The sequence below is a fragment of the Oncorhynchus keta genome, chromosome 9 (genome assembly GCF_023373465.1).
Source record: "Oncorhynchus keta strain PuntledgeMale-10-30-2019 chromosome 9, Oket_V2, whole genome shotgun sequence".
Taxonomy (NCBI): Eukaryota; Metazoa; Chordata; class Actinopteri; order Salmoniformes; family Salmonidae; genus Oncorhynchus; species Oncorhynchus keta.
In genome coordinates, this window is record NC_068429.1 from 38,026,077 (window position 1) to 38,048,849 (window position 22,773).

A 22,773-nucleotide genomic window follows, 5' to 3' on the forward strand; every position below is an offset into this window, starting at 1 on the left:
AAAGCATTTGGCTGCAGGCTGGCTAACCCCATATCTCAATTCCTGCTTTGTAAAGAGTTCGGTAGGTTAAAAAGCTATCTTCTTTAACTCCCGTTCCCTGATAGCTAGACAGCTATCCTACTCTCTCTCTCTCTTTCTCTCTCTCTCTGCTGGAAACAAGCTCGGTGGATTACCTTGTCAAGAGTACAAGTTCAAACATAGACTAATAAGAAGCAGAGCCTGTTTAAATTCACCATGAGGAGCTACCATGCCGAGAGTCCGTCTCATACTATCTGTGTCACAACCGGCATTGATCAGGAGTCCCATAGGGTGGCGCACAATTGGCCCAGAGTCGTCCGGGTTAGGTGAGGGTTTGGCCGGGGTGGCTTTAGTTGGCTCATCGCAATCTAGCGACTGGCAGGCCGGGCACCCGTAGGCTGACCCCGGTCGTCAGTTGAACAGTGTTTCATTCGACATATTGGTGAGGTTGGCTTCCTGGTTAAGCGGGCGGGTGTTAAGAAGCACGATTTGGCGGGTCATGTTTCGGAGGATGCACGACTCGACCTGTAACTCCCGAGCCCGTTGAGGAGTTGCAGCGATGAGACAGGTTGAAATTGGGGAGAAAAATGGGGGTAATTTTTTTTATTTTATTACAATAAAAATAGAAGTCTGTTGCCGGGTAAATGAGACACTAATCACCAACCGGGTGAGTCCTTTTGAGCTGAAGAGACTCTCCAGTGGAATTTGCACAGGCAGCTCATCAGTGCACAAAGAAGGCAGGGCCATTAATTACCCCCAAACAATGTTCTCCAGGCTTATCGACTTCTTAATGGACAGGGAACGACCTGGTTCGTGTTCCCACTCCAGTCAACGACACGACCCTCTCCGGGGTTCTGGAATGGCCATTATGTCATCCCAGCCCTGCCCTTTAGAAACCAGAGCTGTTTTTCCTCCTCCGTTTTTCTCATTCCTCATTAACTATGTAGGAATCACTGTGATGCTGTGGCTGAGGCTGGGGCCCGGGACTGAGAGCTGGGGCAGGATCTATGGCTGGGAGCTGGGGCAGGGGTTGGGGCCAGGACAGACTGAATTGGGTTGCTGACAGACCCTTTTCCCTGTATGGATCATCTGAAATTATGGTTTTAGGGCTGCAATTTGAGATTGCAGGGGACTCTTGGACTGATCCAGAGCATGAAGGGCGAAAGCGTGACTTCCAAATTACTCGTTAAACTGTTGGGAAAACATTCTTTCCTCCTCCAGCTGGTTCTGTGTTAATAGAGCCCTTAGTTCTGACATAGAAAATGTGAAAAATCCTCACACCATTACTTCCATTGTTACATTATGTGTGCGTGAATGTGTTTGGGATATTCACAATGCATCTATGGTAAGAAAGAGGCCACCCACCTGCCTCCGGAGAAAAAACCACACACACAGGGATGCACATTCAACACACCCTAGAGGATGGTTTTTTGCCTTTTTTTGTTTGACAGACAATCCAGCTCAGTTGGGAATGGATTTGGTAAATGGGTTTTGGTGTTCGAAGCTATCTGCATGCTATTTGAGATTTGACTGCTATTTTTAAAGAAACATCCTTTAATATACTGGAATGAAATGGCAGCATGCAGGAAAATAATGAAGCCAAAAACAAAACAAAAATCAGAACCATCTGGGATTAATAACATTCAACCATTGAAACGTTACACTGTATGTAACCAATAAAGCCTTCCAATACTATTGTTGACCAATGACTCTAGCCTCAGCGTTGTGGGCCTACCACTGTTCAGACAGCTGCAGGTGAATATCCAAGGACAACAGATGTGAGAAGAGCAACTCTCCTGATGGATGAGGCAGTGACCTATGACCCTGAACTTTACCATCCTTTCAACAAGTGTGAGAGATGGAAGAAAGAGGGAATAATGGAAGGAAGAGGAAAATGAAAGGCGATGAAAATCCACAACAACAGGCGACAACTATACCTCATTATGAAAGTCTATGAGTGCGGTTGTCGAACGTTTAGTTTTGTTTTGGGGAGGGTTGTGTGATTTATTTTATTGGGCACAGGGGAGGGTAATGCGTTTTGTTCCTGGTTTACGTTTGCTCGTTTGCAGGTTTTACTATATAATGTCTTCCGTCCTAGCTAAATGTCCTCATCTGCTTGTATGTACCTCCCTTATATCAAGGTGTTTTGGTACTTCCCTTTTGCACTACGCTTTTTTTGCGCTGGCTTGTACTATACCCCAGGTCAATATAGTCCAGTCTGTCTATCCCGCCCGCTGTCCACCAGTCATAGTGACAATAGTGCTAGGTGGATTGTTTGTCCAGATCTGCAATAGGCTGACTAGCAATCGTTCCACACATCAAATCAGTGTGGCCAGGTGCATCGTGGAGCATGAAAGAGCAGTGAAGACGTGAGACGCACAGCTCAAACAGCTCCTCTATTGATCTTGTTGAGGGACAACATAATGCATAGACTAGCCGACAACGCCACATTGCAATGAATAGTTGCATTATTGTTTTCAAGGGAGTACAAAATTCCACTCCAGGATGCAGTGAAAATGTCATTTGAATAACGGCGCAAAAGCCCTGTGATTTGAACGTTTTATTCCATTTGGATCAGTTGTGGGTCTACACTCGACAGTTTAGAAGGTCTAGAAGGGCTGTATTTTTACTTCTGATACTGAGATGCGCTGTCTGTTGCAGAGCATCATTCTCCCTAGTCGTCCTATAGCAATGTGGCTTCATATGCTCCCAACAAGGCCCAGTTATTCAGATACATAAAATAGAATTCCAGTGTCCTCAAAATGACTTGACGTTAACCAGGTTTCCATCCAACCTTTTTAAGGGAGCAAAGTATGTATACATGTCGGATCATTTATTTGTTTATGCCATCACGGGAAAGCATGTAGTTTATTAGGCTACAGAAGAAATAAGTTACGGGGGACTTCACGGGGTGGTAAACGTGCACGGTCGTCGTGATGCTCCTTTCCAATAAATGTTGAGGGTCTTGTTCTGGTGATGTATTCTGCCGTTTGACAAATAAAATAATATTGCATTCGTCATGCAGTAGGCTCTACCCGCACTGTATCTGTCGGCTGTTGGCTAGAGCGCCAATGTCAACACCAGAGTGGGTACATTCCCTATACCTACGCAACATTTTTTTGTGACAAAAGCATCAGCAGGCCTAGAGTTGAAAATGCCATGGAAACTAATTTAACTTGTATTTTTTTAAATTCGGTATGGGAATTTAATACCAAAATACATGTTTTATGTGCACGATGTATTTATGCCCAGACTTTTATCCTCAACGAGTCAATTTGATGGAAACAACTCTGATGGGATTTTTTTTTTAAACATTCACATGTAAATCTGTCTCCAATTGAATGGAAACCTAGCTACAGACACCCTAAAGACTCTGGAAGGTGGGCTAGTCCAGTTTCATTGATAATGCCTACACATCATGGTCCACCAGCAGCCCCAAACATCTAAAACCAAACAAAACAAGAATTGTACTTAAACTCCCCTCTCATACTCATCTGGAGGTCGAGCAGTTTTTTGTCTGCTTCTCTGTAATCTGTCTATCTATGTAATAGAGCCCCACATTGGAGGTGTCATAATACCCATAAAACCTAGCAGTAAAACAGGGAAATGGTTACAATAATTTTCCCACCGTTCATTTTTCCCCACATGGGATTTTAGAAACACTTAAAATAAGCGCTGTGCTTCGTGTAGGCTTACCCTGGCGTGACGTCTTCATAACCATGTTAATCTCTCTCGGACATGGTGACTTTTATCAATATATTCGGCTCTACTTAGTCTCAGACTCAAAAATGCTAATTAGCATCAAAGTAGGCATGCAAAACTACAATCACCTGCAAGCTCCTGCACGTCATTGCTAGCTGACACCTTCGCTAACAGGTATTGTGTCAATTTAAAACTTGCACAACACAGTTCACAGAATTGTCCATTTCAAGAAATGTTGCCAATGTATTAATTACCACATTTAGGTAATGTGTGATAGTTAATCCAGAGATTCTTACCTTTGCCTCGATTTGACCGTCTCACCCAGATCATCATGGCATTTGTAGTTCTTTAGCAGCTAATTAGCATTTCATTTTTGGGGGAGTAAATACAGGCGAATATATTGATTAAAGTCTCCTTTTCCTAGAGAGATTTTCACAGTTATCAAAACGTCACTACTGGGTAAGCCTGACTCTTACTATGTGCCTTCATACCCCTTGACTTATTCAACTTTTTGTGTTACAGCCTGAATTCAAAATTGATTCAATAGATTTTTAGTTTTCTCATCTATACACAATACCCCATAATAATAAGGTGAAAACATGTTGTTTTTTTGTTTTTTTAATATCTCATTTACATAAGTATTCAAATCCAAACTGTAACTCGCCACTCAGGCACATTCACTGTATTCTTGGTAAGCAACTCCAGTGTAGATTTGTCCTTGTGTTGTAGGTTATTATCCTGCTGAAAGGTGAATTCATCTCCCAGTGTCTGGTGGAAAACAGACTGAGCAAAGTTTTCCTATAGGATTTTGCCTGTGCTTAGCTCCCTTCCGTTTATTTTTATATCTTGAAAACTCCCCAGATCTTAAAGATTACAAATGTACCCATAACATGCTGCACTATGCTTGAAAATATGGACAGTGGTATGCAGCAATGTTTTATATTATTGGATTTGCCTCAAACATAACACTTTGTATTCAGGACTTGTTGCAAACAGGATGCATGTTATGGAATATTTGCTATTCTTTCCTTCTTTTCAAACTGTCAATTGGGTTAGTATTGTGGAGTAACTACAATGTTGTTGATCAATCCTCAGTTTTCTCCTATCACAGCCATTAAACTCCCACTGTTAAAGTCACCATTGGTCTCATGGTGAAATCCCTGAGCGGTTTCTGTCCTCTCCGGGAACTGAGATAGAAAGGACGCCTGTTTCTTTGTAGTGACTGGGTGTCTTGATAAACCATCCAAATGGCAATTAATAACGTCACCATGCTCAAAGGGATATTCAATGTCCGCCTTTTAAACGTTTACCCCTCTACCAATAGGTGCCCTTCTTTGTGAGGCATTGGAAAACCTCCCAGGTCTTTGTGGTTGAATCTGTGCTTGAAATTCACTGCTCAACTGAGGGACCGTACAGATAATTGTATGTGTGGGGTACAGTGATGTGGTAGTCATTCAAAAATAATGTTAAACACTATTATTGCACACAGAATGAGTCCATGCAACTTATTAGGTGATTTGTTAAGGACATTTTCACTCCTGAACTTATTTATGCTTGCCATAACAAAGGGCTTGAATACTTATTGACTCAAGACATTTCAGCTTTTCATTTTTAGTAAATGTCTAAAAACATTATTCCACTGACATTATGGGGTATTTATTGTGTGTCGGTCAGTGACAAAAAATCTAAATGTAATCAATTTTTTATTCAAGCAGTAACACAACTAAATGTCCAAAAAATTGAGGGGTGTGAACACTTTCTGAAGGCACTGTACAAAAAATAAGGACCACAATGGAAATAAGTTCCCGACTTTATAGTGCAATCCCGGTCACTTGTAAAACATATTGTGTGTAAATATATGCATTTTTTAAACTGACAAATAAAACCAATCAATCCAAACTGTGCCATTTGATGAAACACCAAACACCAAAAAGTTGAATGACATTTGGATACTGGGTAGGCCTACAAGGTAGGAAGGGATGTATTTTCTGTTTGTCAAGATTGTCATAGTCTATTTATTGTTGTGTTGAAAACACAAACCATGATATTGAAGTGACCTAAGTCGGTTTGTTTGTTGGTTGTGTGGTGTACAAATGTGATGTATATATTTGATATAATTATAAATATGGCATAAAAAATGTGAAAATCTGACTTCCCCCTAGCTGATCATTGTCTGCAGCCGGCTCTGATTGTAGTGTAATGAAACAGGCAGGGAGAGGGAGCTTGTCTGTGGTAGTTGGTGAGAACCCTCAACCTTCTGGCCTGTAGCCCTGAGTAGCATCGCCTGCACAACAAAATCATGCTGAAGTGGGAAATTCTATATCCACCTTTATTAACACCGGGTCCCTACAGTTATTATTTGTGGTATTAAACATGATTTTGAGTTAACTCTACGAGGGGGGAGTGTGTGCAGTTTCTTTTAAATGTTGGGGAGACAGGTGCAGTTCTTTTGACACCTTAAGTTGGACCAGTAAATTTCAAACAGCCCCTTAAGAGTATGATGAAATATAATTAAGCCTCCACGGCAAGTTATTGAATTTTGCTGATAGGGTTAGAGTCAACGTTCCTTAAACGAAATATCTTCAATTGCTGTTTAAGGCCTAGGCTACTATGTAAAATGCCGGAGAAGATTATTTTTTTAATGTCTCGATATAAGACGTCCCGCGCACTTTGATTCGCACCCAAAGTTGAAGTCAACTGCGTGTTTGTGTGTGTGTGTGTGTGTGTGTGTGCAGCGCGCGCGAGAGAGGGATAGTCTAAAGAAACATATTGTGACTAGGATGACTCAGGTGTAGCTTGCTTATCTTTCGTTTATATAACAACAACAAAAACGATTAAAAGTATCTTAAAATTGAGCAAAAATGGCTATGGTCAGGTCTGTTTACACCAAGCAAAAGCTTTATTGAAGTTGTGTCCTTTTAACGCATAGCCTTACACTTAGGTAATAAACACATTTGAAAAACGTCGATATCCACCACATTCCAGTAGTCGATATGGAAGAAACAGTAATTAACTGTGTAAATATCCCAGAGCGCACCATAGTACAGCGGTGACTATATTTTTCACTCTATAAGGTATGCGACTCTGGGATTATTCTATTTTGTTGGGCAGAAATGGACAAGTCTATGCTATTCATTTACGGTTATTCAGCGAACTATGATTTTCTGTTGTTGCAAAAATCCAGCACAAATCTTCGACTTTGGCCATCCGCAAAACACTCGAGCGCTGGAGCTTTTTTCTGCATGCAGGTATGAATTCGATCGCTTACCTTGAGCGACTCCGATATCCACGAGGGCAATTAGCAAAACGAAAGATATGGTGATCATCTGCAGTAAGTATCCTGTGACTCCTCTTCTTCCACTTCTTGCAGTTTGTACACTATACCCCATGATGAGGAGTCAAAAACTCCGCGATGAGGCAAGTCCAGTGGCTATCAAATGCTGTTTCAAAGACCTACTGCCTTGCAGCAGCTGCAATTGAAATCTTTAGGAGTCTCACACTTGACGAATAGAAGGGGAAGGTAAAACAAGGGGGGGATGGATAGAGAATGAACAAATTCCAGGACTTCAGAGAATGAACAAATTCCAGGACTTCAGAGAATGAACAAATTCCAGTACTTCAGCGAAACAGTTTTGAAATATGACATATATTAAATTGTCTTATGAGAAGCGAGCACCGCCCTCAGTCATATGAAGGTATGCATGAAAACCTTTGCAATTACCGTTTGCTCTGTTCACTTTTAATGCTTAACGTGTCCAGCTGACTACCTGGGCCGATGTCTGGTTGATAGGAAGTTCATGTTCCGAATCAGAAAATTCACAAAAGTCCTCCGTAACTGCCGCTACCACGCTCCGCACTCCGTCTAGCGACAGTATACAACCTCAGTACCGCGCCTAGCGCTCTACTGCTGGAATTGAATCCGACAAGGCTCTGTCTCTGTACCATGCTACTTCAGCCAATCCAACAACGACCGACTCCTGTCTGTGGCGGCCATATCAAAACCCGGCTTGGAACCTCGGAATGGATCTTATGTATCGAGTATAAAAGTGGTGAGGAGGAGAAGCTCCATATCCGGAAGTAATTTAGCCATTCATAGTAGCAATTGACGCTATGTAGAGTCGTTATTTTTTTTAGGTTATGGATACAAGACTGTGGACATATCTGGCTGTGTTGGCAAAACCACTACATATCCCATCAAGCAAAGTGGGTAGAGGCTGCCTGTTATCACAGTTGGCAATGATGCCGAAGAGACCTTGAACCAGTCATGGCTATTCAAAAAACACTAAATAATTTTCAAGTTTCTTTCCAGGTAATTTCTTAGTTACATGATTGTATAACTAGCAAAGGACTTTTGAATTTGAGGATGTAGTATTTATGAAGTTTGGGAATGAGGATGAAAACTAGCCTAGCTTAGCTAGCCAGCTAGTTTAGCCAGGGAAAACAAGGTAAAAAAAAACAAGCTCGAGACAGGATATAGCTGTGTGCACTAGGCTAATTCAGGAGACAGATTGGAGCTGTTATGCCCTGATATCAGGAGCTGGCGGCGAAAAGTTTGATTAAACAATTCAGGGACGAAAACGAAGAAATCAGTTCACAAATATTTAAGGAGAATGAATCCCGAAATCAGCTGTAACTGTCAATAGTAAAACAAAGCTTAAAATGATGTTTGAATGAACCTGAATCCAGAAAATGAATGGTGAAGTAGCCTACCATCAATTATTTCCCTTGCTATGATGGTTAAAGGAGCAATCAGCAGTTGCTACATCCATTCTTGGACCTATGTAAATCCATGATAATATGTGCCCATTGATTCTTGAAGAATATAACTTAGAAATGCCTCATGAGCTTAGTTCAACTGTAGTTCCCCATCAGAACCCAAAGTATAAGCTTGTTTCACTCCTATGTTTGTAAACAAAGTAAATGTAAACTTACGCTGTACAGCCTAAAAACATGTTTAAAACTATAATTGTGATATCATGGATGGTCAGTCCTTGCATCCATAGCTATCTATGAATTTGAGAGTGGTTATATTTCTGCATCCCCATTCCTCAGCTTTTTTTTTGAAACAGTGGCAGTACTTTGTTATTATTTAAATTCCTCATTGCCGCTTTAAGTCGAATCCTTTTCCAAAATTCCACCAAAATATAAACAAATTGGTAAGGCTATATTGAAAAGAATAGCCTGTAGACAGTGAAATAGGTAAGGCTATATTGAAAAGAATAGCCTGTAGACAGTGAAATAGGTAAGGCTATATTGAAAAGAATAGCCTGTAGACAGTGAAATTGGTAAGGCTATATTGAAAAGAATAGCCTGTAGACAGTGAAATAGGTAAGGCTATATTGAAAAGAATAGCCTGTAGACAGTGAAATAGGTAAGGCTATATTGAAAAGAATAGCCTGTAGACAGTGAAATAGGTAAGGCTATATTGAAAAGAATAGCCTGTAGACAGTGAAATTGGTAAGGCTATATTGAAAAGAATAGCCTGTAGACAGTGAAATTGGTAAGGCTATATTGAAAAGAATAGCCTGTAGACAGTGAAATAGGTAAGGCTATATTGAAAAGAATAGCCTGTAGACAGTGAAATTGGTAAGGCTATATTGAAAAGAATAGCCTGTAGACAGTGAAATTGGTAAGGCTATATTGAAAAGAATAGCCTGTAGACAGTGAAATAGGTAAGGCTATATTGAAAAGAATAGCCTGTGGACAGTGAAATAGGTAAGGCTATATTGAAAAGAATAGCCTGTAGACAGTGAAATTGGTAAGGCTATATTGAAAAGAATAGCCTGTAGACAGTGAAATAGGTAAGGCTATATTGAAAAGAATAGCCTGTAGACAGTGAAATAGGTAAGGCTATATTGAAAAGAATAGCCTGTAGACAGTGAAATAGGTAAGGCTATATTGAAAAGAATAGCCTGTAGACAGTGAAATTGTTGGTTATGTTGGTTAACATGGTTGGTTATGTAGCAGAAGCCTATAATCGATTAGCTCAGAATTGAAATAAGGTTTTTACCACGGATATTCTACCATAAAGTGACTATCATTTTAATCTGTCTATTACAATATCTTTTTGTAAAGGATGTTTGAGCAAGCATATTGCCTGCTGAGCAAACATAAGGCAACATCGCTTTATACTTCTGTAAGACCGCAAATGTAATCACTGTTGAAATTCAATCAAGAAACACATTTTCTCTAACTGGCATTTGTTCTCGTCACAGTCGCACTCCTGATTCTCGTTTAGACACGGTCATTAGGACTAACATACAGCCATGTCTAAAGACCTGATCAATAATTACCACAGAGGGACAGTGGAGTCAGTTCAGCTAAACCTTTGGGGGTCTGAAAGTTGAAGCTCATTTACTGCATTTCTAGGCCATTTTCAAACTCTAAAATGCTATTTGGAGAACACCAAAAACAAAACAAAAACGCAATATTAGGTTTAGAGGTCTGTGGAACGACATGTACAATGTGAACCACTACTCAACCTCATCCATAAATTGACTTGTGTAGTGGTCCATACTGTGCAACATGAAATAGATGCATAAAACACGCTATGCAGTCACATCGAGGTCGAATTCAAAAGTCGACATCAATGTGAAAGTAACCGGTCCATAAAAAAGCTGGCTTTAAAGTGAGAGAAAGGCGCGCAGCATGGCAACTTCTCTCTGAGCATGGTCCTAACGCAAGCCATCAAATACGCTAAACAGTCGTTGCATTTGAATTGGGATTGGAATGATTTTAGTGTTCTTTTTTGTAGCCTACTTTGACATTTTTGGTCTTGAGGTAGGGTATGGTGACTGCCTTACCCAGCTGACGGGCATGAATGAGTTACAACACCCTTGTCTGACTCCTCCAGTCCCCCAGTGCTCCTACAGTCTGACTGGTGCAGATCAATCCTGCTTAGTATTCCAGGGGCAACACATTTTATGAATGAACCATGACCTGGTTGGCTATATCAGAAAGCAAGAGCAAAGTTGGAAACAAGTAAAAGTGGGGTTTGTTGAGTTTATACAGGCACACATTGTTTTAGGCTTTGGGGAGCTCATGATTCCATCCCAAACACTTTTCAGAAATCACTGCACTTCAATCAAGGTCTATGGAGAGTCTAATGCACACATACCATTGCTTTATTTAATATTTTTTGGACATAACTTTGTTTTGCAAAGTGAGAAAGTGGCAAAGCCTTTATTGTATTTAGGGCAATACTTTTTCCATTAGAACATGATGTTTTTTATTTTTTTATATTTACTCCTGCTGAAATATTATGTATGTGTGACAGAATTGTACACTACCTTGACTTTCTGGGATTAATTTGAAATGTGAAGTTGACGGTCGCTCTATGCCTCACAAAATTGAAAAGTGAAAATGACAATTTTTAAATGTAATTTGAGAAACAGGGTATTCTCATCACCTTCCTTCCATTTTAGGTGAATGTACAATAATGTCAATGGGCCACTGTCATCTCACTGGCATTTCAGTTTGAGTTACGAGACGCAGGAAATTGCTTTTGGATCTCTTGTGGGATGGGAGAGACGGGTTGACTGAGGCATAGGGCTCCAAAACATCCATCCCTCAGATTGACTTCTGATCATCAAAATCTGGTTTACTGCCATTTCATCCTAAATCACTTTCAGTGTGGTGATTTGCATAGTGGTACAGTTACTGTAATATGTTAATAGCTAATGTCGTGCCATTCGTTACGTTTCTCATGAGCCTGAGAGAAAATGTGGTTTTAAAGCTAATTTCCTGCAACTCTACCCATATTGCCATGAAGCAGAGTTGAAAATCTGCAGTTTTATAGCTAAACTTATGCTCTTCTACACATGTTGTTATGAGGCTGGGAAAATGTAGGCATTTTTAATGCACATTTTCTGCTATTCTACACATTTTGCATGGGGGGGGGTCCAGGGTGTGGCATTTACCTGCTGCATTTATATAATTTCAATCAGTATTTTCATTGGACTCTAACTGGACTTTGAATGTCATAAATAAAAAGTCACTGCCCACTGGGCACAGACGTCAATTCAACGTCTATTCCACAATGATGTGGAAACAATATTGATTCAACCAGTGTGTGCCCAGTGGCTGGTATAATCGGTTGTTAATTCATGGGGAAAGAGCTGATGTTACTATCGCAGTACTGTTTACATGGTAATTGCATGCAATAAACACATCGGCTACTGTACTTTCTGCTACATATTTCAAGTCATTTCACTATTTTGTAACTACTTTGTAAGGATTATTGAATCCCCAAGAAACAGAAAATGCTTATTGCGTAATGATATTAGCTAGTTATTGCCTCCTTGACACTTCTAAGTAGATACAGTACCATGTAAATAGTGCATGGTAAAACAGTACCACCAAACAGTGGACAGATGAAGCAGGCTGCTCTTTCCTCCACTCATACCGCTGTCAGATTTGAATTAAGGAACAATAAAAGTGTATTAATGGTATGGTTGTTAATTAGAGGACAGGAGGAGAGGAAGGTGGTGTATTGTGGTAATGAGGTTGACCACACCACAGACTAAATTGTATACTAAACAGCAGCAGTTAAAACTCTGTGTCTCTATTGCCCTGCTGATAGCATAGTTAGGGATAGTAATGTCCCCACACTGTCCAGGCTCTAAAACACTTGAATATTCTCAGTGTCTCATCAGGGACTCCTTGGGATTGAAGTGTTGCCATTTGATTTTGGTACTTAGGATGAGGCATAACAGTCGCTGAGTGATTCCCAAAATTATTTCTTCCCTATTCAGCGTCTAACAACTCTTGCTGGGCCTTTGTTCTGCTCTCTTTAGCCGACCGTCCATATATATCACTAACAGAAACTGTGTGTCAAAGGTCACAGCATCTTTACAGAAAGTAGTACTGAACAAACAAAGCCTCCCTGTACTGATCGATCACCTCACTCACTCAAGCAGCAAGGGATGTGAAGATGATGTCACCACCCGAAAAAGCTTCTTTCTAATTTAGAAGATACACATCTCAGAGTGAAATTTGAATCTGAAATTAATCCTGCCTGTAAATTGCAGCGTCTTCGTAGGGTTGCCTGTCCCCTAACAGTGTGACACAGAATGAGGGTACCAAGCTGCAAGAGCGAGAAAGAGTTGGAAATTATTGCAACCGACCTGATATGATTTGCACACAAAGCAGCAGTTTGGAGGTGATTTTTATTACTGTATGCCACAGTAGACAGTGACTGTCTGCCAGTCGTTGATGACAGTATGTGACACACAATAAAGCTATTTTCCATGACTTCAGGCTCTATACTTTACTGTTGCCCTTGATAACAGTATTAAAAAGTGATTTGCAGCACCGTATGTGGCAAGGAATCAAAACTTAATTTAGGCAGATAAAGATGCCATTTTGCAGAGAGATAAAGTGCTGCATCATGGACGATGTGTCCTCCCTGCTCTGCTCTCAGCTCCTCACTCGGCCTCACAGATTTACAAGCTACTTTTTCCTGCCCCATAAAACGGCAAATCTGCTCACCAGGCGACACAGGGAAATGTTAATGGATTCATTTGTCAAGAAGCCTCCACTTATTTACAGTCCTCTTCCATTACCATCGTTTTTCCTGTAAGACAAAAATCAGGTGCCAAAGTCAAAATATCGATCTACCTGTCTGTCATGGCCATGAGTCATCGTAGAAAACACACAGAGCCAAAGATGCTGCCGACAGACCTGCCTACCGCAAGGATGGATTAGTCTGTTTCACATCAATAGCTTCACAGTCACATTAGCATAATCATTTTAATTTGCAATATAACAATTCTTTAGAAACTGACAATGAGTGTAATTACAAATACAGCTATGACAATATGCCAGAAAGACTCAGTAAATGAGCGGTAAGATGTTTGGCTCATATCACTGAATGCTGATAGCTTTCACCAACACAGTATCAATACTTATTTTCGTTCTATTTCTTTAGTTGTTTTGCCACTATGCAGTGCCGTGTCTGACCTCTGTCAAGCAAAGTAGAAAGATCAGAGATGAGTGGTGCCCAGGAAAGTCCTACGATTTAGCATATGTCACAACCATTCCATTGACCTATGCCTCTTCTGTCTCAATGGCTGCAAACTAAGAGGTATTTTCCTTGCTCTCACTTCTCGTCCACAACTTCTGTGCCTCCACATTAACTGCTGCAGAGAATCTATCCGAAATAATTGGTTTTCTGACATGATTAATATATTCTGCATAACCCTGTGAACCTCTTAAAGAGACTGAAGTCTTTTGGTTTCTGAAAGGGTTCATAATGGCAGAGGGTTAATTTGATGTTATACTCCTCTGTGGGTTTGCCAGAACAGACTGGGCAGCTCACTACTGGCGAGTACATACTGGAGAGAGAAGCGGGTTGGACGAGGAAGAGCTAAACTGGAAAATACAGTATGCATTCATTTATCAGACAATGAAGTGTACCAAAATACCCAAATAAACCTGACCACAATCATTATTAATTTAAGTATGTGGACACCCCTTCAAATTAGTGTATTCGGCTAGTTCAGCCACGCATGTTGCTGTCAAGTGTATAAAATTGAGCACACTGCCATGTAATCTCCATAGACTAAACATTGAAAGTAGAATGGCCTTACTGAAGAGCTCAGTGAATTTCAACGTGGTACCATCACCTTTCCAACAAGTCAGTTTGTAACATTTCTGCCCTGCTAGAGCTGCGCCGGTCAACTGTAAGTGCTGTTATTGTGAAGTGGAAATGTCTAGGAGAAACAACGGCTCAGCCGCAAAGTGGTAGGCCACATATGTACTGTAGTACGCAATTTTAGGGGACCACTTTTGACTCGTGAGTGCTACTTTAAGAACTACTGGCTAAAAAGTATACAAAGGTACCGGAGAATCTCTTTAATACTGTATTTTGGCACACTTCATTGTCTGATAAATTAATGCATACTGCATTTGTCCATATGTGTTTGTTTCTGGTATGGGACCACATACAGTACTGTACTATTCTGCCCTTCACATGACGAGTACTCTACCTCTCCTTTGGAATTTGTGCCTAATGGGCCTCTGTAGACCACCACTAGTGTTCAACAGTGACTAGTGACTTAAGCCAGATCTTAACCCTAACCACGAACCTTTGACCTTTCACCCTATCTTTCCTGTGAGGTTGTGTCAGCAGTGGAAGAGATGGAAACCCACATACTGTTGAAAAAATAGGAATAAATCCAAAATGGAGGCTTAAATGCAAAAATGTAGATGTTTTATTTGGATATCACGGTGGCCAAAATCTGATTGTGCAGAAAAGTGCATAAGTAAAGAGTGAAAACAAAAAGACAAACCTTTCGGCATCAAGCCATCAGTAGTGTGAAATCAAATGATACCTACACAGGACCTTTAAAGAGTGCTGATGGCCTCCTACCATTTCTGAGCTTGTGTCAGCACAAATTACACCAAGATAAGAAGGAAGACACTAGGGATCCAACATGGTGCTGAAGTTCAGCCACAGATCATCACGAAAGCTCTCTTTTCACTGTCAAATTCATGATATAATAGATGTCACACAGTATATTGTCATCTCAGTCGATGGCATCTCTTGTGACATGTAAACACACTTTTATGGCAGAGGGTTTGAATAATAATAAAACCACTGAATAATAATTCATAAGAATATATCAGTGATTCAATGAAACAGTTTGAAGACAAATATCAGGATCATTGACATAAAGTTTACAGGTCAAATCAAACAGCCCGAGACGAGGATAGAATCCAGGGTCATAAAGCAGCTATTCTTCTCCACATGTACACACCATGGCCCAACCTTATAGCAGTGTTAAGAGTTCCAGTGAGCCACTGTCACTCCCGCTCTTGTACATAGCACTGAAACATGACAACCCTGTGACTGTTCCCAATAGCCTGTGATACAATAAGATTGGATAAGACAAATATCCATTTTGGCTATTGTATCGCAAACCTGTCACTGTTTCAGTAGCCTGTGATATAACTGGAAATCAGAAGAACACCCATTGAGTTATTGTATCTCCGAACCATTGTTTGATATACCATTCTAATCACCACTGAACGCAACCTTGGAGGAAATGTTTGTAAGCCTCTGCATCCAACGAGCATTCTATGACTCAGTTCCATAGAGATTTGTTGTTTGCCTTCTGTAACAGTATGAAAGGTTTTGTTTATTTCTCGCCCACCCCGGAACACAGGGTCCAAAGAGAGTTGGCACACAGAACCTCTGCTTGGTTCACTGTACTCCCCTGAAGGCCTGTGAGAATACCACACACACTTCAACACATACACAACACACGCACACAAACTTTCTTATACACACACATACGTCAAATGCATGCACGCAAACACACTCAAATCGAATTCATGGGGACCGTATGTACAGTATATGAAGCAATGAGCAATTGCACTTCAATGTACCCTCCCTCCACGGGAATGGTTTGGCCTTCCGGTGTAAACAGGCATTAATCACTCTATCTGACAGAAATGTCAAGGGGAGAGCCCAAGGCATCTGAGAAGGGTTGGTATGTAGGCGAATGGGACAGGGAGATAGATGTTGTCCCCCCCCCCCCCGGGAGCTGGACTGCACCAGATGATGGGGTCAGTGTGCCCACCACCTTGAGAAAGTGTGTCAAGGACACCGAGTGAGGAAAGAGGGAGGGACTCTACTAGGGTCTGGCTGAATTCATCACTCCAACCCAACACAGCACAGACGTGTTAGTCCAAGAACCAGTAGCTGGCAGTGCACCATAAGTACTCCTATGTCCTGCTTTCAGCTGCTGCCTGGGACAAGCAACGATACTCAAGTGTATATCTTACATGAAAATAGATAGGGAGGAACAAAGAAAATATACCTCGAATTGCTCAGATCCTTCTCTGCTGTCAGTCAGTAATATCACATAATTTAATTTGTTTGAAACTATTTATTCTACTTTTGAACGTTTCATGACAGTGTGCAACCAAATGTAATTTCTGACAGACGCATTCAATTATCCTCCAACAACCGTTTGCATTCTTAAAATTAAAAGTGTGATCTCTCACCAAGCGCTTGACCAAAATAAGTCTGCCAGAAACACAACTGTCACGAGGAGTGAATCAGAGATGTTTCTCTGTTGGGTTGTCCATTACTAGCATGCTGCTGGAGGCTAGGTCTCTGGTACAGTCCCCTGCTCTTAAAACAATGGATCCCTGGCCTCCAGTATAATACACAACCACTTAGACAGAGAGCATATAGGAGACATATGTCCCTCATCTTAAGTGGTGCTTTAAAAGATATTGATGGTTTAAAAGCAGGCAGTAAGTAAGTAGGTGATCAATGAGGAGATCCGTGTCTGTGGGTTGTCATCATGTTGCTGCCTCCTAAACAATGATATACTGTACAGATGGAGCCTGTCAGACTGCTCTGATCCTCCCTATAGACTCCTTCAGTTCACTGACCTCTCAATTAGATGACTGAATTCTCATTCAGTTCAGATTAAATTCCAAATCTTAGACCTCGCAATAGTCAATTAAGAGGCATCGGAGGTCTATTGTCTTCTTCCCCCCTGTGCCATTGTGCACAGAATATTGCCTATTTTTGCTGAGGTCTTGAGTAGTATTTTAGAGAAACAGAAAACATGTGATTTGGGTAAGAAAACCAACTGTGTTGTGTGAACTGGCACTGCAGGAGCAAAGCTCTGCTGATTGCAATCAGTCAGAGTGCCAGGCGATATTTGATTGCAATTGTACAGAGGGGATTTTTTTTCTTACTCAGTATATTTTTCATTCCGTTCTGTAATGATCTAAACTCCGACAAATAGCAGAACAATTTGGAGCATGTGAAGTACACAGGTTGACTGTTATTTCATTGATTGTAGGCTACATAGTAAAATACTGCAGCCTATGTAGATTTCTGACACTGGTATTATGTGTATGAATGTACAATTAGGATTATAGTACACTGTAAAACCCAAAGCATTTTTTCCTCAAATACTTCTAGTAAGTTGAACTCAAAGTCAATTAAAAGTCTTTATTCCTTAAACTGTTTATGTGGTACTGACCAAAAACTACATGAGAAGTCACATCAACTTTGTTCTTTAAGTTATGATAATAAACGATAACTAAGCAAGTACAACTTTATCACAGCAATTGTGCTTTTATTATTAAACATGAATGATGTTTTTTAAGTAAGTGATTTAAACAATAGATAGGTGTGTTTCATTTATTTTAAATTTACTAGTTTATTTTGTTTGGCCAAATAGTTTGTCTTGTCTTTTTGGGGACAGAGCTAATTAGAATAATACCCAGCATGCTATCCAAATGTTAGTTTATACATTTACATTTTGGTCATTTAGCAGACACTTTTATCCAGACCAACTTCAGTCAGTGCATTCAGCTGAAGTAGATTAAAAAAAAAGTTTCTGGTAAGCATTACTGAGAATGTCGTTGTAGTTATTGAAGTGGTCTGTTGGTTGGGCCATTTTTGACATGGGTGTTAATGACAGTTCTAAAAAAGCATACAGAAGTGCAAGAGACAGATAGGAGCCTTAATGTTCCCTACTGAATGTTCTGTTATGCTATTATTAATGGGAAATTAAACTTTTGAATGTGACATAATGCTTCCTTCATTAAGTTGTGTTAGAAACTGGATAAAATACTTTCTTTGTAGTTTCTTTGCGGTTGGGAAAAACAACGAAGTTTGGAAAATATTTTTTATATTTTTGAAATATTAAGCTTGAAAATATTGACTAGGATATGTTCATGTAAGAACAAAATGTCTGTATTCTAAGTTCAATCAAATTAATATTAACAATTTCTTAACACATCTGTTTAGTGGGTGCGTCACCTGAGTGGGTTGATTCACTGTTGTGGTCATCCTGTCTGGGTTGGCGCCCCCCCCCCTTGGGTTGTGCCGTGGCGGAGATCTTTGTGGGCTATACTCAGCCTTGTCTCAGGATGGTAAGTTGGTGGTTGAAGATATCCCTCTAGTGGTGTGGGGGCTGTGCTTTGGCAAAGTGGGTGGGGTTATATCCTTCCTGTTTGGCCCTGTCCGGGGGTGTCCTCGGATGGGGCCACAGTGTCTCCTGACCCCTCCTGTCTCAGCCTCCAGTATTTATGCTGCAGTAGTTTGTGTCGGGGGGCTAGGGTCAGTTTGTTATATCTGGAGTACTTCTCCTGTCCTATTCGGTGTCCTGTGTGAATCTAAGTGTGCGTTCTCTAATTCTCTCCTTCTTTCTTTCTCTCTCTCGGAGGACCTGAGCCCTAGGACCATGCCCCAGAACTACCTGACATGATGACTCCTTGCTGTCCCCAGTCCACCTGGCCATGCTGCTGCTCCAGTTTCAACTGTTCTGCCTTACTATTATTTGACCATGCTGGTCATTTATGAACATTTGAACAACTTGGCCATGTTCTGTTATAATCTCCACCCGGCACAGCCAGAAGAGGACTGGCCACCCCACATAGCCTGGTTCCTCTCTAGGTTTCTTCCTGGGTTTTGGCCTTTCTAGGGAGTTTTTCCTAGCCACCGTGCTTCTACACCTGCATTGCTTGCTGTTCGGGGTTTTAGGCTGGGTTTCTGTACAGCACTTTGAGATATCAGCTGATGTACGAAGGGCTATATAAATAAAATTTGATTGATTGATTGATTGATTTAGTCCCAGCCACTAATAAGTTTTGCATTTAATTAACAATGAGCTTAAACTTCAATGAACTTAAAACCTTTCTTGATTTACTCAAAACTGTCAAGCTGATACAACTCAAAAACCGACTCTATCGGTTTGAGTAATGACTACAAAATCACTTCAAGTAACTGTACTCTTATGGTACAGTAGTGCAACGGGTTTGTACAGAAGTTTTGAGTAATGACAGCACATTGGGGTTTACAGCGTCTGTTCCCAGAAATAGGATTTTAGTTGGCATCTATGGTTTTACCCATTTTATCTCTGTACAGTATTTCCATTTGGACCCATTTCCCTGAATTCATACGTAAGTTATAGTTGAATGAATACCATACTTTTTCAGGTCCACTTATTTTTACTGCTCAAAATGCTACATTTTTACAAACAACTTAGTATGCACACTATTATGCTCTCACTTACCTCCCCTTATTTGATAGCTCTAGCATTCGTTAATAGCTTTAAAAGCACCCTGACTGTCATTGTAGCCTACTCAGTTTGGCAGGGATACAAACAGAAATCCACATTCCTGGCAGGTTCGGGGGTGAAAAGCTTAACATAATGTACTGCGGCATTAGCGTGCCGCTCTCCACATTCTGGGAGACGCTTTCATCCCGCTCTCTGGAACTCAACCCTCTCGTTCTTTGTTAGGGGTGTGAGCTTCAGTAATGTTTCTAGCTGAGGCTACACAGCCAGCCATGTTTGTACATCCAGCGTAGAAATTCCTGACTAGAGAGGACTATGTGGTGATGTCTGGGCAGGATGTCAGGAGCTGTCTGTTAACGATGATTTATGATGGTTTCAGGGGGAGGCTGTGAGGCCTGTGGGAATGCAGCCGCTAGTTACAATGCTACTGTAAACACAGCGTAGGAAGCCTGATGAAGACCTCACACCAGAACCCAAAACACTCAAACACATTCCTCTCTATATGAACCTGTCTATCTAACCTTCAGTAACAGTATCTTCCTCAATCCAGCAGAATGCTGTTCCTCTCCCAAGTCAAAACTGTTGCGCCGATGAAATAGATCAGTGAATATGTCTCAAACAGAGAGAGAGAGAGAGAGAGAGAGAGAGAGAGAGAGAGAGAGAGAGAGAGAGAGAGAGAGAGAGAGAGAGAGAGAGAGAGAGAGAGAGAGAGAGAGAGAGAGAGAGAGAGACAGAGAGAGAGAGAGAGAGAGAGAGAGAGAGAGAGAGAGAGAGAGAGAGAGAGAGAGAGAGAGAGAGAGTGCAAAAGATCAGATGAGAAGTATATTTTGTTTCATGAAAGTAGTTCTCAACTTGACCAGAAGCACTGCAAGCAGTGGGGTTGTTGTGACTCTCTATCAATAGCTTTTCAGTGGCCTCTTTAGTTTGAAGTCCTTGGAGAAGGCTCCCTCTTAAAGACAGGGACTCGCTTATCACGGTGTGATCACACCAACATCACAGACATAGACCCAAATCCTATAACAGTTGTGTGTGTTGAGACCAGCACAGGGATCATGGTTTGATGTTACTCTAGACCTTGACCCATCAAAGAGGCTCTGATAAGCAGACGGGACATTTCTCAGAGTGCATCCTGTGGGGCTGCTGGTCACCACGGTGATGGGAGGGGGCACTGTGTCAGACTCCCATCCTGCCCCATTACTCAGCACTGCCTCATTAACATATCTGCCATCTGATCTGCTCTGGTACAGGCGAGAGGGGACAAGTAAACACACAGAGAGAACAGGGAAGTCAGAGAGAAGGAACGGGGGATGGGGTGATGGAAGGTTGTGATTCTTCGTGCGTAAAGCGCACATCACTAGAGTACTGCTCCTTACCCTGCAAGGTACGCAAATAGCATGTAGAAGCAATTATGTTGTGTACCTACAAGGTCAAATCAATCGAAGAAAAGCTGATTTACTTTTACTGCAGATGTAATCTCTAGGGGTTATTAAATTGAGGGAGGAGGAGGAAAAGTGGGGGGTTGTCCAGTGATGTGTGTGTGTGTGTGTGTGTGTGTGTGTGTGTGTGTGTGTGTGTGTGTGTGTGTGTGTGTGTGTGTGTGTGTGTGTGTGTGTGTGTGTGTGTGTGTGTGTGTGTGTGTGTGTGTGTGTGTGTGTGTGTGTTAGATCGATTTGGATAAAGAGAACATGTGCCTATTCAAGTGTGGTAGCATGGTAAGCACCTCCCTTGCCGATAAGGACCTGTTTGCCTCATTAATAGATTGTAGCTGAAGGGGGAAAATATGCAAACCAAGCTAGAAAAATTTGAATCTAAATATTTTCTGTCTTCCTTGGAGTTCTCTGGGGAGTGTCTCGACCTCTAGACAGGGCAGAGTGTGTTCAGAACACACTATGTTGTTCAACACAGCAAACACAGCTTCTACAGTATATTAACGACCTCCGCTTTGATGTTCAATATAGAGGTGTAGGCTGGCCAATCAATATTTATTGCATTTCAGTTGTAGAGTCTTATACAAAAGTGTCTGAAGTGATTTCCTTTTGTGCAATATATATTTTAGACTGCAGCTCAGTGAAGAAAGAATGCTTTAATCTTGGTACAGTTGCATCTTTGCCTTGAAACTAGAACAGCCTACACCTTACTCCTAGGAATAATGAACAAATAGGAACACATGAACGAGTAAAAAGTCAATGTTCTGAAAACCTGGTGGAATAGGAGAATGGCTGAGATATTGCATCCGCCAGAGAATCCGTATTATGCACAGTAAGCAAACCACAATAGTTAACACAACAGTAAACAACAGAAAACAACAACAGAGAACACAGCACAGCATAGCATCCTAACCTAAACACAACAGAGCAGAGCAGAGAGCCCAACTCACCAGGAAACCAATGCCTGTCACGTTGACTATCGCCCAAGGTATAGAAACCAGACACCAAATGCCAAAACCCCAGAAATGGCAGGGAGGGGGCAATGATAAAACAAAATAGGGTTTTAATTCTACTTTTCTTCTCCCCCTGCTGCAGACTGTAGCCCTGAGAAAAGGGTTTGTGTCTCCAGCACGGCCCCCTGCAGAGAGGGGCTGGTGCTGGGAAGATAGGGACTCCAGACAGACTGCTCTCCAGACTCAGAGCAGGGGATATGGGGTTTAGAGGGGCCCTCTCCAGACCGGGGGTGTGAGATAAACCGGGAACCCCTGCTCTGATGGAGCCCCAGGTTACAGCAGCCATAGCAGGGGTTCCCTTAGTCACGGAGGGGGGCTCACCCCTGGATGAACCAGGATGAACCTAGGTAGTTAAAGGGTAACTGTCATCAAACACCAAACACTTTAATGTTATATACCTGCTCTGTTAGTCCTCATGAGGAGGGTACTGCAGGAGATATTGGGGACATTCAAGATGGAAGGGGGAGGGGGGGTTGATTGCAACCAAATCAAATGGGAATCACTTGAATCATCTGCCACCCTTTCATACAAAGACTTCAGATTTGTCAAGTATCCCCTGTG

At 41.4% G+C, this 22,773-nt stretch overlaps 1 protein-coding gene across 2 annotated transcripts in view; it reads right to left on the reverse strand.

The window, feature by feature from the left end:
* Positions 1–7,704, reverse strand: part of unc5cb (unc-5 netrin receptor Cb) — a 214,527-nt gene extending 206,823 nt beyond the window's left edge. For both annotated transcript variants that reach the window (XM_052525803.1, XM_052525802.1), the window contains exon 1: positions 6,989–7,704. In XM_052525803.1, coding sequence (XP_052381763.1) covers positions 6,989–7,109 — 121 coding nt within the window. In that variant the 5' untranslated portion in view covers positions 7,110–7,704. The remainder of the gene's footprint in view (positions 1–6,988) is intronic.
* Positions 7,705–22,773: the final 15,069 nt, after the last annotated feature.